Source organism: Telopea speciosissima, chromosome 5, assembly GCF_018873765.1.
Source record: "Telopea speciosissima isolate NSW1024214 ecotype Mountain lineage chromosome 5, Tspe_v1, whole genome shotgun sequence".
NCBI classification, from domain to species: domain Eukaryota; kingdom Viridiplantae; phylum Streptophyta; class Magnoliopsida; order Proteales; family Proteaceae; genus Telopea; species Telopea speciosissima.
In genome coordinates this window covers 1,326,059-1,339,816 of record NC_057920.1, presented here as the reverse complement: position 1 = coordinate 1,339,816, position 13,758 = coordinate 1,326,059, and the positions used below count along the sequence as shown (strand labels likewise).

The window sequence follows — 13,758 nt, the reverse complement described above, 5'->3', positions numbered from 1 at the left end:
TCTCTCTCCCTTGCCTAACCCTTATTGACGAACCAACTCCCCATGGTCTATTGGTGTGATGTGGGAGATTCCTCCTTACACTAGCAACATGAGGAACCCTCTCCCGTATAAATACTTATTGTAGTAATGGTGCCCATATGGGTAGTTGATCCGGACTCATGGACTTCATCAGGACCACCACGCCAGATTGTAAGTCAAAGACGGATTTGACTATATGCATTGACCAAACCATCAAACATTGTTGTAATCCATGAGCAAATGTCTTAAACTTGAAGACACACAATGAGCAAGTATTTGCTCAGTTGGTTGGTGGTTTACCAGTAGAATACATGCCTATAGGAGGTCACTTGATTGACTCTCATGTTTCACATTTGTGCCATAAGACACCCCTCCCCCTCCTCCTTCCCCTGGTAGTTATAGTTAAAAATCTTGTTTACCTATAGTTCAGTTACATACAGTTACATAGGATAGACCAAAAAATATATATATATATTTGAAAACACAAGATGTTTTTTCTTGCGTGGAAGGATATGGATCACTATATGTGAACACTGCTTCATGTATGGTTTCATGATGAGATATATGTCATTTTTGTTTTTAAAAATCATTTATAAAAGCCAAAGAATACATATCATCAAAAAGCTACCATACGTGAAACATTCATTAGGATGAAAAAAAAGGAATCAATTACAGGGCATGAAACTTGAAAGTTTGAATGACTTCTTGTGCCACTCCCTAGCTTCCTCCTCCTCCTCCTTCTCCTCTTCTGCACCCATGATATCCTTCATGTAGTACTCAAATTTCTCTGCAATCTTCTCAGGCACCGACACCAACACACGAATCGCATCCAAGTCGCCCACGATGGGCAGAAACAGACAATAAATCTCACTAGCTAAAGGACCCATATGCACAGGCTTCCCTTCCCCAAAATCCAAATCCTCTAAACCCAACTTCGCCCACTGAGATATCACAAAACTCGTCGACAGATCCGGTTTCGCACGTCGCTCCTCCAGATAATCTATCATAGACCTCACGTATTCTTCCGTTAACACTGCCTTAGCCTCTTGAACTACCTTCACCCCGTGGTGAATGTTCTTGTTTGAACCCACCAACTCCTTCACTGTCGTCTCGGCGCACCCTAGCACGAACCCATTCCCGTAATATCCCCTTGGGAGCTCTGGTTTCATTCTCTTCCTCACGTTCACTGAAAACAGAAGCTTCACCTTCAGAGACGCCGGCGGGATTAGAGATCGAATCCAAGAGCGCCACGTGTGTGACGCCAAGGCTTCGAAAGAGGTGCATTTTAGCGACGGCACACAGTGCTTCCTCAGGTTAAGGATATGAGAGGGTTTGAAGGTTACGCTTATCGGGACGAGCGACTGGGATTTCAGCATCTGTTCAAGGAAGTGAATTCCATTAATGCCCTCATGATGATGAGGTGTAGTACCGGTGTATTCAGGGTGTGTGAAGGTTATGTTTGGAATGCTACTTGGACTCAACAGGTGGCGATCGTGAAATGGTGAGATGGGGAGAACATCATCAGATTTTGAGGTGAGGTGGGCCCATGCTTGCAAGAATTGAGATGTGCCGATACCATCACACAAACAATGATTGATAGCGGTGCACAGGATCATTCCTCCGCAATTAAGATTAGTCACCTGTCATTAGGGCCTCAGGGGGTTAAAAATTATAAAATAAATATGTCCAAAAAGAAAAAGAAAAAAAGAGTATTTGGATCCTTTGCGGCCTAGGATTGGGAGGCTATCGTGCTATGCTCAATTCACAGGCCGTCATGTGAATTTGATGCAAATCCAATGATTGGTATCACTAAAAATTCAAAAATGCCAGACCATCGTCTACCAAGCAATGGATCTGCATCAAATCCATGGAACGGCCTATGAATTGAGCACAACATGATTGATGGCTACTCAACCCCACACCACAAAGGATCCAACAAATCCGAAAAAAATAAAGATTTGAGAGTTTGTCAACTCAATTTTCCCCAATGTGCTTCTCTTTTTGTCATGTGGTATAGTTAAATTGAGGTCAAATTTTATAGACCGATAGATCTTCACAATAGTGGATTTCATGTGTGAGCCCAAGAATGATTCTTGTGTGAGAACCTGATCTGTGGTCTATATGAACAAGACCCTACAGGCTACAGTACTGTCTATGTGGATATATGCATGTGAAGATGCGCGCCTAAGAGCGTACAAGAATGGACCTGGTACAAGAACTTGATCCAGCCTCGTCCATACAATAAGTCTCACATCTATAAAGCAATGGTACGTTCACACTTTTGTCTGTAAAAGCCCAGCCTCAAGAAACCCACCACCAGTGATCTATCCATTGCCACACCTGATTGACTTTATATTGTGGGACCGCAAGAATCATATGATAAATGTGGAGTAACGTGTTCGTGTTCAGTACTTGAGTCTTAAGGAGTTGTGTATGAATCCCATAGCCTCAGATGCAAAATTTATCCTCTCAAGTGCGATATACTATCCAGTGTATTATACTTAAGAATCTAACCGTCCACCCAACACTTGAAAGGATAAAAAGTCATCACTGTTCATATTTTTACGATTAGATTCTTAGATGTGATGCACTGACAATGAAAATCCCGAGAGACAGGGTTCCTTTTCCCGCGGGGGGGTTTAGTAGATATGGCTTGTCAGAGTGGAGTATAAAAGGGCAAAAAAGTAAACCCATTAAAATGATGGAAATATGAGACCACATCATTTGACAATGCCCTTACATGGAATTCAGATATTCCAATATTTCTAACCAGTTTTGGCTTAAGTCCCACCTGATGCCCAGCTAAATGTGAATAGAACCCACCACCATCATCACCACCACCAACACCACCAGCTTTCTAAACCAAGCATGGTTTCGTGCACGGCATCGGTCACCTTAAAAAATCGATATGATATTAAAATGGATTGGTTCGTATCAAACAAGTATACCCTTAATTTATTTTTTTTTAAAATAAAATTTCTATCCTTGGTCCATATTGTTTCACCAATATGGTATTATCACGATATTGGGATCGGTGGCTAGCGATAATAATACTAGACGATCCGATACCTCAAAACATTAAAGGGCTTTAGCCCATAAATTAAAACTAGCACAGTAGATCGAAAAGAAAGAGGAGAAGAGATACCTGAATTACTAGAGGAGGGATATCCAAGAAATTACGAGAATCTAACCTATACAAGAACTTCCTCCAAGAACGGTTTGGCCGCCTGGAAGCTTGAAGAAATTGGTCAGCTGTGAGATCCATGAAAGCTTCAGCAAACAGAGCACCTTCTCCATTACAATCAACCTCAAATTTGCCTTCATCTTCTGCACTCGTCCTTAACCTCCCAGCCAAAGGGTAGTAATCAACAAGAACCCTTGATAATGAAGATTTCAAGCTCTCTACGCTTACTGATTTCTTATAAAGATAGATATATTTAATTGAGAATCGCAGAAACTTCTGATCATCAAGGTTTGATAGATAAAGAGTACGCCTTGGGGTTGGACTCCTTGGCCTGACTAAGCTGGGTTCGGTTTGATAATAAGAATCTGGGATTTCTGATGAAGCTGATTTAAACATGGTTTTCAGTTGGTTGCAGGCTGGTTGTAGCTGATCAGTAGCTCAGAGAGAGAGAGACAGAGAGACAGAGGAATGAGGGAGAGCACAAAGTGACTGAAATAGATGGTGGGTGGGTGAGGGGGCATTTTGTAAATACGGAAGAACAATGGGTCACCCTCAGATCTGGTGTTAGATTTGGCAATGTAGTGTTAGATTCCAGTTTCATTATACGGAGGAACAATAGGTCACCCTTCTTTCTTATAATAACTCTCTCTCTCTCTCTCTCTCTCTTATTTTTAAAACCACACAAATCAGACTGAAGCGCACCTGAGAAAACTAAAAAAATGATCGGGAGAGTTGAAAGCGTTTGGTGAATGGATAGGAAATGAAAAACCGACAGTTGCAGAAGGAGAAACAGTTAAAAAAACTGAGAAAGAGGTGGGGTTCCATCAACCATGGGAAAGCAGCTATGGAACACTTTTTCATGATTTCTTTTCTTTTCTTTTCTTTTTCTTTTTGGGGGATTAATCTCTTCTGATAGTGTTGTAATGGATGGCTGTAGTGACAGCCGTTTTCTCAAGATAGTGGATTTCCTTGTCAAATTCTCGGGGATCATGAAATCCCAGAAACTGAGAAGTGATAAACTAACATTTCAGTCAAAGTAACAAATCATCTAGGTTTTCATCTTAATTTATAGGAAGGGCACTCGCATTCCCTTTTAAAAGTTGGGCTGGCGGCCAGCAGCCCATGATCTGATGGGCACTATGGGGAGAATGGGACCCCAAATATCTCATTCTTTTTTCATTAGGGTTCTGTTTGTTTTCGCATAAAATTTTACAAGCAAAAATTTTCAAGTACATTGCAACAAACAGAGCCAACTAACAAAGGGAAATATTAGTTGAGGTTTTTTTGTTGGCCAATTTTGTTTCTGTTTTTTAAAATCACTTTCAATCTGTTAAATGTGTTTTTTTTTTTTTTCTAAAAACGAAAAATAAAAGATCAGACATCACATACTCACATGCATGTTCTATTCCAAACGTATTTCTAAAATACATAATAGCACCAAAAGTGTGTTTTTAACATTGTCATACACACCTTTAGTAACTGGTAACGGGACTAGTATTAGCCTCTGCTGATCTATACTGATACTAATATGGATTTGATCGTATCGATTTGTATCAACCAACTTTAGGGAGTAAAAAAAAACCTCATTTTTAACTAAAATTTGACATGTAATTTTAAATTTAAAGGTCAAAATTGCCATATAAAATATTCAAATTCAATTATATTTTTCTCCCATGTATTGATATTTTTCTTCATGCTTTAAGCTGCCCATTTCTTTTTGTTTTTTCTACTAGATTTCTAAAGTTGTATATGCCCGCTCAGCTAACTTCATTTGGGTTAAAACTTGTCATAATGCATTACCTCTTTACCCTATTTATAAAAAGTTTTTTCATAAAAAATATATACTAATCATCCAATAGAAGTTTCCCACGTCGACATTGGGTGAACCTTACTCCACTAGCGGCTGACTTTTATACCAAAATGTTTTCCATGAAATCTCTGTAAATAGAAAATGGATAAAGGTTCTATGGGTTACCCCATTTCATTGCTCTTCATTGGTGCACTCCCCGTACCACTTGCTCAGAGAACCCTATCCAATATAATATTTATAGGGTGTACTATTTCTGCCAGAAGGAACACTTAAAGGATATATAATAAGTTAATAATGATGATAACTATATCTCAAAGTAAAATATTAAATTAATAATGATGATGATGATGATTATCTTAGATAAAAGTCATTTATTAAGGATAAGAAGAGCCTTTCCATATTAGATGGAATAAGCATTTGGAAAACTAAACGCTCCTTTCTATTTTCTCCAGTCAACTAACCTTTCGGAATAAGAATTTTTTGTTTCTTTTGTAAGATTTTGTCCTCTTAGAGTCCACTTTGTCAAGAGGAATGTCATATTTGCTAATTTTACTCCCTTTCTTTAATTTACATGGAATCCAATTCTATCTAATCCAGATTAATCTTACAATTTTAGAGATGGGGGAGAAGGGTTTGACTTTGGATAGGCCATTTATTATATATAAAGGTTGAAAGTTTTCTCTCTTACTCCACCAGTGGAGTGATCTCACGATTAGATTCTTGAGTCCATTACATTCTCGTTCTTTATTGACGAAGTCAAAATTACCCTCCCTTTGGCAATCTGACTCTAGTGATGCCCATGGTGAAAGAATCCATGAAAGGAAACTCGGTCCTATTATCAAATTTAGGCCTTAAACTTGAATTCCTAAATGCTTTCTTCTCCGTGTGAGTGAACAAGAGAGCGAGAGATAGATGTCAAAGGGAATCTCCATATCTAAGGGCATTTAACCCTTTCTAAGGGTATTTTCAACCTGTACATTAGAGGTGGAAGTTTAACGATGACAGATGTGTTCAATCACCATATCACATAGCCACATCACCAATGAAAAAGACATTCTCTATTTGGACGAAGGAAAACGTAATCCCAAAACATTATTCAAAACTGGCCAGAACAGGACAAGAGATCATCTACAAAATGGATCAACTCCACTCACTAGAAGGAAGAAATCTCAAAGCCCAGTATGAGGTTAAGAAGTAACCCATTTATCAATTTTATGGGCCGGCCCATTATTTTCTCTGGGATGAAAAAAACTGAACAGAACAAGATTCCTATATTTGATAGAGCAGAGGCTCCGTTTGATTGCAAGGGGAATTAAAGGGAAGGGAAGGGAAATTTTTCAAACCTAAAAAAGAAATTTTTGTAATCATTACCCCATGTGATTGTATAAACTACTTCAATATCTTATCATATATAGTAAATATACATTTTATATGTAATATTTATTTTACATTTTAACCCAAAGGGAATTGGATGTAAAGTACAGTTGAATTTAATAACCAGATATGGAATGATTTGGAGTTATTGATATTGTCATATGGTGTCACATGGGGCGAAATAATTTCAGGCCCAGATGACTCTGGTTTCTATTCAGGATCGAATCTGGGTGATCCCAAGTCTGGAACCAGATACCTAAATCCTTGCCCACATCAGACTAATGTCTTGTAACAATATAATTAATCATTATAAAAGTCATAACAATTATGTATTAACTAACCCTAAATAATAATTTAAACGAGTCTTAATAGTTTCAGCTTTAACCAGTTCCCTAATGGGCATTCATTCATAACCCAATGAGAAATCTGTCTTACAACCATTCCATCCCATTTAATAAAGCATTTAATAAAGAGAGTCTCCAACTGGTGAGATGGGGAGAACACCACCTAAGGTTGTCAATTTGGGTCTACTCCCATTGATGCTTTCACATGTACTCCCATTTATCTCCATGTTGATGCAGGGACCACGCTCCCAAAGAAAGAATGTGTGCCCTTTATTTAATTACCATCTCGATGTTCCAAGTTGAAAGAAGAGAGAGAGTGATGGATTAAAGGCAAAGCAAAAGGCAGCGAATGTTAATGAAGAATATCCTCGTATAGTCCCAGTTCTAACTTCCCAATCGCTTAGCTACAACGATTCAATCCTCATTCCGTTACATGTCGGGTTCCTCTCCAACGATGCCCATCGTCCAAGGAGTGCCTGGTGAGTATCCAATGGCTGGGCTGACTAGTCCACGTCGGATGTGTACCTGCACGCATCCCAATGCACACCTAGTGAACCCAGCCATTGGATGCCTCACTAGGCACTCCTTGGGCGATGGACTCCCTAGAGAGGAGCCGGATCCTTCTTTTACACTAGAGTATGAAAGGTCACATGGCATCATTCTAGGCACATGCCCAGAGACTAGAGTAATTCATCTGGATGTACATTCAAAGGATCCAAATTCTATAGATTGAGCCGAATGCGGGGCACTGATTAGGTCTCGCACATGTGAGTAGGCATAGGTCTAATGGGACCTGTCACTTGGTAGTCACTTGGTAGTTTCAGTGGATTCTTAATTTTAATTTTGAGGGAGAAAGAACGTTAATTGTTGTTGTGTCTCAGCGTGTACCTAAGTCCAGACACTGACTAGCATGAAAAGACTGACGCAGTCCTGGTCCTTTTCGCCTTTTTAGAGGGTGTATTGGTCTTTTCGCATTGGGCTGTGTCTGGGCGTAGGTACATGCCACGCCTAGTGACCAGTTAACGTTCATTTTCCCTTAATTTTAATAGCAGATCGGTCTCTCTTCATTTTTGAATCTCCATCACAAAAGTTCAAACTATTCTGCATAAAAGACTAAAATGAATTAGAGAGGATGAAAGGTCTCCAAGATAACCAATGTGGAACCATTTCCCCAACACCTCTGTGGCTTCAAATAGTCCACATAAACAATACCTAACGGAAACGATGAAAATCAATGGAGAGTGACTTGTTTTTAATATTTAAAATTTAATCAATCCAACCTACCTGTATTAAAGCCAATGACTTAATATTTCAACCTTTTGGTAAGTTCATTTTCTGGAATTTTTCTCCTCTCAGGTTTTCTGTCCGGTCAAGTTCGTAGGTTCCTGTCATTGGGAAGGCGGAATTAATGTTCCAAGATGGATCCCATCTTCACCTATTAACATGCCAAGTTGGATCTCATTCCTTCTTTTTTTTTTGAGAATTTTATGGGGTGAGGAATGAAAGGCACCCTTACCGGCTGCACTACTGCCACCTTCCCCCACTCCCACTCTTCTAGGTCTTAAAATAAAAGGGAAATCTTGTTGTCACTATGTATGGTGACAAGTGCATTGTAACTATGGCTCTTTTTTTTTGTCATATGGAAGAGAGATATGATAAATACAACCATTTGATATTTAGATAGTGATCTGAATAAGTCAAATATTTTGACCCCAAAAAAAGTAGAACAAGCCAAATAGCAAGTTTCATTCTTTTAAGTCGATTGTTTCCCTTTTCATGTACATCTGTGCACCTTCTTGATAGTCCTATTATTTCTTGTACAATATGGACAGTTTTGATTAAGGTAAAACGTGACATTTCAATAAGAGACCATGAGGTTGTACATAAAATTTCAACCCCATTTGAGTTGTCACATGGCAAAAATAATACATGATTACGAAAGTCAAATATCACCGGCATTGTGATAACAAGGTAGATCTATAAATAAAAGAAACAAATATATAACCGTTAGAGATGGAAAGAAAAATATGAAAATTAAGGTAAACCATATGATAAAATTGTTAAAAAAAAAGAAGAAGAAGTGAGCCATAGAAGGTGGTTTGTTGGGGCAGGTGGAAAGAGTAGGTAGTATAAGATCAAATCATGCCTTTGGGAGGTTGGGTTGGAAGCACGGTTCAAGATATTGGAATTGCAATCGAATCGATTTGATACGATTCCTTTTTTAATTAGAAGGAATCGACCAGAAAGATCCTAATTTAATAGATATTTAATTCCTTAAGACTTTTTAATTTTTTTCATGTAAATAGGTGTGGGAATGTTGTTGTCCATTCTATTTCAAAATGAATAATTTTCTATTCTCACCAGGGTCTCTGAAATTCTCTTTCTATGAGGATCTTCTAAAGCTTGTACTTCAGTTTGAGGCTTCGTATATCTCTCCCCCCCCCCCTCCCTCCGGGCGGCCGGCCGGCATCGTGGAGATGTTTTTACAAAAAACAAAATACTAGATATGAACCAATCTAAAATTGGGCCATCTCTGGTTTATTTGTTGCTGCTCTCCATTTATTAGGTTTCAGGTTAAGGTCTGGATTTTGAACTCCTGATAGAGCAAGTGCAATATGCAATAAAAAATATCTTCTCAATACCTTTTTGCGCGCATCTGGAGCCCCACAATAAATGGATTCCCATTCACCGTGGCTTAGAAAAACTTGTTCCTAAAATATTCATCAGTATTCACTAATGCAATGTATGGGCTAGATTTTAATTCACAGTATCAATTCCGGTATTAGTCATCGCCGATACTAATGCTAATACGAATTGATTGTATTAGTTTATATTGGGCCGATTTTAATATCAAAACCATTTTTCTGATTAAAAAAATTACTTTTTATCATATCTATAGTTCGATACCAATACTTTTTTTTGGTATAAGTTCGATACCAATACTTAAATCCATAATAAAGGCCATTATTTTGAATTTTCATAATGCAACCATACATGTCATGAAGAAGTTTCTTTCTCTATTCCCTTTCTTTCCTTTTTTCCCCTTGTTATCTAACAAAGAAATTAGATGCAACCAAACATGTCATGGAGAAGTTTCTCTCTCTACTCCCTTTTTTCATTCCCCCCTCCCCCCCTCCCTCTAATCTAAGAAAGAAACATAACTTGGCCCAATTGATGAAAGCCCCAACCCATGACTTCACCTTATGTCTGGTTCGTGCATCAGATGCAAATATTATAGTATTTGTGCGAAAGGAGTGGATAAGCTTAGGCGTGGCCGGAGACATGGCCACAATAATACCTTTCTTCATAGACTCTAGTGCTCTTCCTCTTCCACTTCCACTTCCACAACCCCAAAAATTAATAAATGAATAAATAGATTTTTTTATTAAGCTAATGGGAATTAAGGGGTCAGGATTGAAGCTTGAAAGAGTATTATTCTTACCTATATCCATTGGGCAAAGTTTTTCTGTACCCATAGAGGACAGTTCACCCACTATTCTAGGATTTACAAATCCCTTCTAGGGTTTTAGTATATTCCAAAATGCCCTCCCAATACACATTCCCATCCCTCGATCCCATTCACCGTGGGTGGAGAGAAACTCAATCCATATTTATTTAACTTATCAAATGTGGCTTTAGTTTTCCACATATGATCTTAAACATCTTGACTGATTACATTTTGTAGGTCTTGGGCATCCTGACCTTTGAAGATCTTAACTCTAAATTGTAGCCAATGAGAATGAACTATGCAACTACACTTTGAATGCGTTTGAAATTTTATAACAGATTTTTTGAAATTAAGGTTGTGTTTGATATGATTTCTTGGAATGCATTATAGGTCTATAATGCATAGGGATGTAAACGGATCGGATTCGGCTCGGATAGTGCTATATCCGCATCCGCATCCGATTAACTTTCGGATGGATTTGGATAGTATTAAACGGATACGGACACGGATACGGATTGGATATTTTATCCGTTTACATGTAAATATAGCTTTTTGAATACCTATAGCCTATCCGTATCCGCATCCATTTAGTTTTCGGACGGATTCGAATAGTGCTAAACGGATACGGACACGGATACGAAAACGAATTTCGGCTATTCATTTACACCTCTAATAATGCATTCCAAGTAATCATACCAAACACATAAATACATAAAGAAACAAGCCAAACCAGAATGATACTTTTATTGTGGGCCTACCTAGTGTCCCACATCCATGGGATGCAATATATTCTTTAGTATATGACTGTATGAGAGAACCAATTTAAAAAAGGTTAAGATCTTATTTTCTTTCTTTAGGTAAAATAAAAGAAAATAGTATCAGACAAAATAGCATTAAAGAAATAAGGTTTTATATACATCTATACTGAACGGTGTCCCTTAACTTCTCAGTTCTATCCCTTAGGCCAACCGATTCACTACCAATATAAACTGTCTATCCTTTTTTCTTTTGGTAAAACTGTCTATGAGTCTATCCTATTTAAGGCTCCGTTTTATTGCAATGGAAGTAAATGTAAATATTTGTTTTTCATGTAAAATATATTTTACTTTCTAGAGAAATATTTGTATTTTCCTTTCAATCAAGAACGGGTTGTAAATAGATAATCAAAAATTCGAATTCGATTTGCATCCATATCCGTTTAGAGACATCCGTATTTGTTTAGAGATATTTGGAAAAAAATTCAAATACTCCGATAAAATTCATCTGAAGAAAAATCTGAATACTTAATAATAAAAAAATTAAGTAAATAATGATCTTGAGGGTTTTTAAAAATTTAGCAGATTTTAATATATGAGGAAAAGAGAATCATGATCTAAGAGATATGGATTGAGAGTGAATTGTAAATGGATTGTTAGAAATCTGAATTCGATTCACATCCGAATCCATCGAAATCCGTTTAGAGGTATCCATTTCGGCTAGAGAATATATATCCAGATCCATTCACATCTGATCTGTATCCGAGTCGAATCCAATCCGTTTACAGGTCTACAATCAAGTGGTTTTTCTATAAAATATATTTCACCCTCCAAAGAAATATCTGCATTGCCTTTGCAATCAAATAGAATGACACCAAAGATGCAAAGGAAAGAAAATTCTATTCTCTCACCCACACATAACTTATGACTTTAATTCGTCCATGTAGATTTAATTACTCTCCCACCATTCGCAAACTAATATTTCAGACTTGCCTTCATGGCTCCATCTCATGAGCTAACATTCCCAATAGAATAGAAATAAAATTAAGGAAGAAGAATTAATTTACACTCTCCTCATTTTTGACAAAGATAATCAAATTTTGATAAATCTCAATTAATTGAAGGATTACTTGGCACCTACCATCACATAAAGCCATAAAGAGAGTTGTGCAGGACACGTGTCCAAAGCATAAAAGCTAAGTTTCAACCATTGATGCGGCCACACCTTTAAAATGTGTATTTCAAAAAAATTACCCTCAAAAGGCATCGTCAAACAGTTGGCAACTTATTCATACTATAGAACGGAAAATTATCACCCCCAGTACTAGAGGCGGTCAAGTTTGCATCATGCGTCTGGGGTACCGCCCATGTGTGCACAGTGGGCCCCACCATGCACACATGGGTGGTGCCCAGCCGCACGATGGCACTTGACCGCCCCCAGTACTGGGGGTGATAAAGATCCCTATAGATCGAGATTCCACTCCTCACCTTAAAAATAAGAAAGAGTTCAGATAAGTAGGAGATCCACTCCCACGTTGTCAAGGGAAAATATTTTCTTTTTATTATAGAAATTATTTTAAAAAAAAATAGCTTAGCCCACACGATCTCTATACTGTGAATTAAGTTCAAACTAACTTTCTACCCAAAAAAAAATAAAAAATGTTCGAACTAACTAATTAATTGATTTGGTAATTGCATGATAGAGAGTTATGAATTGATTTGAGCAAAGAGTTACAACCTAGAATTGGAAAATTATCCTCTCCAATTCCCTATAGCTCGGTAGTGCGGCAATGCTAGTGTGGATGTCCAACACATGATAGCTTGGACATCCAATAGTCTGAACTCAACATAGAGTACGAGATCATGACAAATTTTCAATGGAGATGGTTTTCCTTCTCAGCAGAGGGTACCAAGAATAGTATAAATGTATTATCGACCCTTTGTAATGCGGGTATGCATTGATGGTTCTAGATGAGTGTACAATAAATTTTCTCTATTCCCCCCCCCGATAAGAACCATGGTTTTTATATATATAGCCCATAGAGTGAGATTAATGGGAATTCAAGGGCCTTTTCTTGTATAAATTCCTTTTTTTACTTAAAAAAAATTATTTTCCATTAGCAACATGAGGAATGGGATCTCTAAGCTTTTTATACTTTTAATTCAGCTCATCTCCTTCGAGCACAATGCCCAGAGGGTATCCGGTGAGGCATCCAACGGCCCTGGGCTGTTGGGCACTCTAGGATGCATGTCAGGCCCCACGCAAGCACACATCCTCATTTGCCCAATAGCCCAGGACCATTGGATGCCTGACATTCCCTGGGCGCTGAAGTCGTAGGAGAGGAGTCTGATGTGGGGAGTGGGATTATATCCAATCTAAATTTTCCTCCAATTATAGGATTCAAGTTGATTCCGATTGAATTGACTAATCGAAATTAGTGGAGGTCGATCCCATTGTCCAATCTGCTTACTTGAATCTTGTTTGAACTTTGAAGTGCACCCCCAAAAAAAAATTTGTTATTTGAAGGTAATTTTATGGGTGTGGCCATAGTTTAAAAATTGGATCAGCTGATTTGGATTAAAATCGACTATGATCGATCTCGATTTTAAATGTTTCAGAACGATTGATTCTAAGCTTTGAAGAACTGATTCTAGAATGTTTTTTTAGACCAATTTTGACCGATTCCGAGTTTAAAATCCTTGGTGTGGTCACCTCAAGTACTCGACTGTTCAGTACTTTAGCTAAAAGATCCTTTTGGAACGTAAGAAGGAGAGAGCAGAGCAATGCCGAGCCAAAATGGGTTAATAAAAAACTGATATCTTTT

At 37.9% G+C, this 13,758-nt stretch overlaps 1 protein-coding gene across 1 annotated transcript; it reads right to left on the bottom strand.

The window, feature by feature from the left end:
• Window positions 1-683: 683 nt before the first annotated feature.
• LOC122661726 (alcohol acyltransferase 9-like) lies at window positions 684-3,603 on the bottom strand. The gene is made up of 2 exons (XM_043857222.1): window positions 3,164-3,603; window positions 684-1,658 (listed from the first exon to the last, which is right to left on the bottom strand). The coding sequence occupies exons 1-2, from the start codon at window positions 3,596-3,598 to the stop codon at window positions 684-686; spliced, it is 1,410 nt and encodes a 469-aa protein (XP_043713157.1). The 5' UTR covers window positions 3,599-3,603.
• Between the last annotated feature and the right edge of the window lie 10,155 nt (window positions 3,604-13,758).

Coding starts and splice junctions, on each gene's coding strand:
- LOC122661726 (XM_043857222.1), bottom strand. CDS start 3,598: ATGTTTAAATCAGCTTCATCAGAAATCCCAGATTCTTATTATCAAACC. Junction 1,659..3,163: donor TCCCTCCTCTAGTAATTCAG/GTATCTCTTCTC, acceptor CCCTAATGACAG/GTGACTAATCTTAATTGCGG.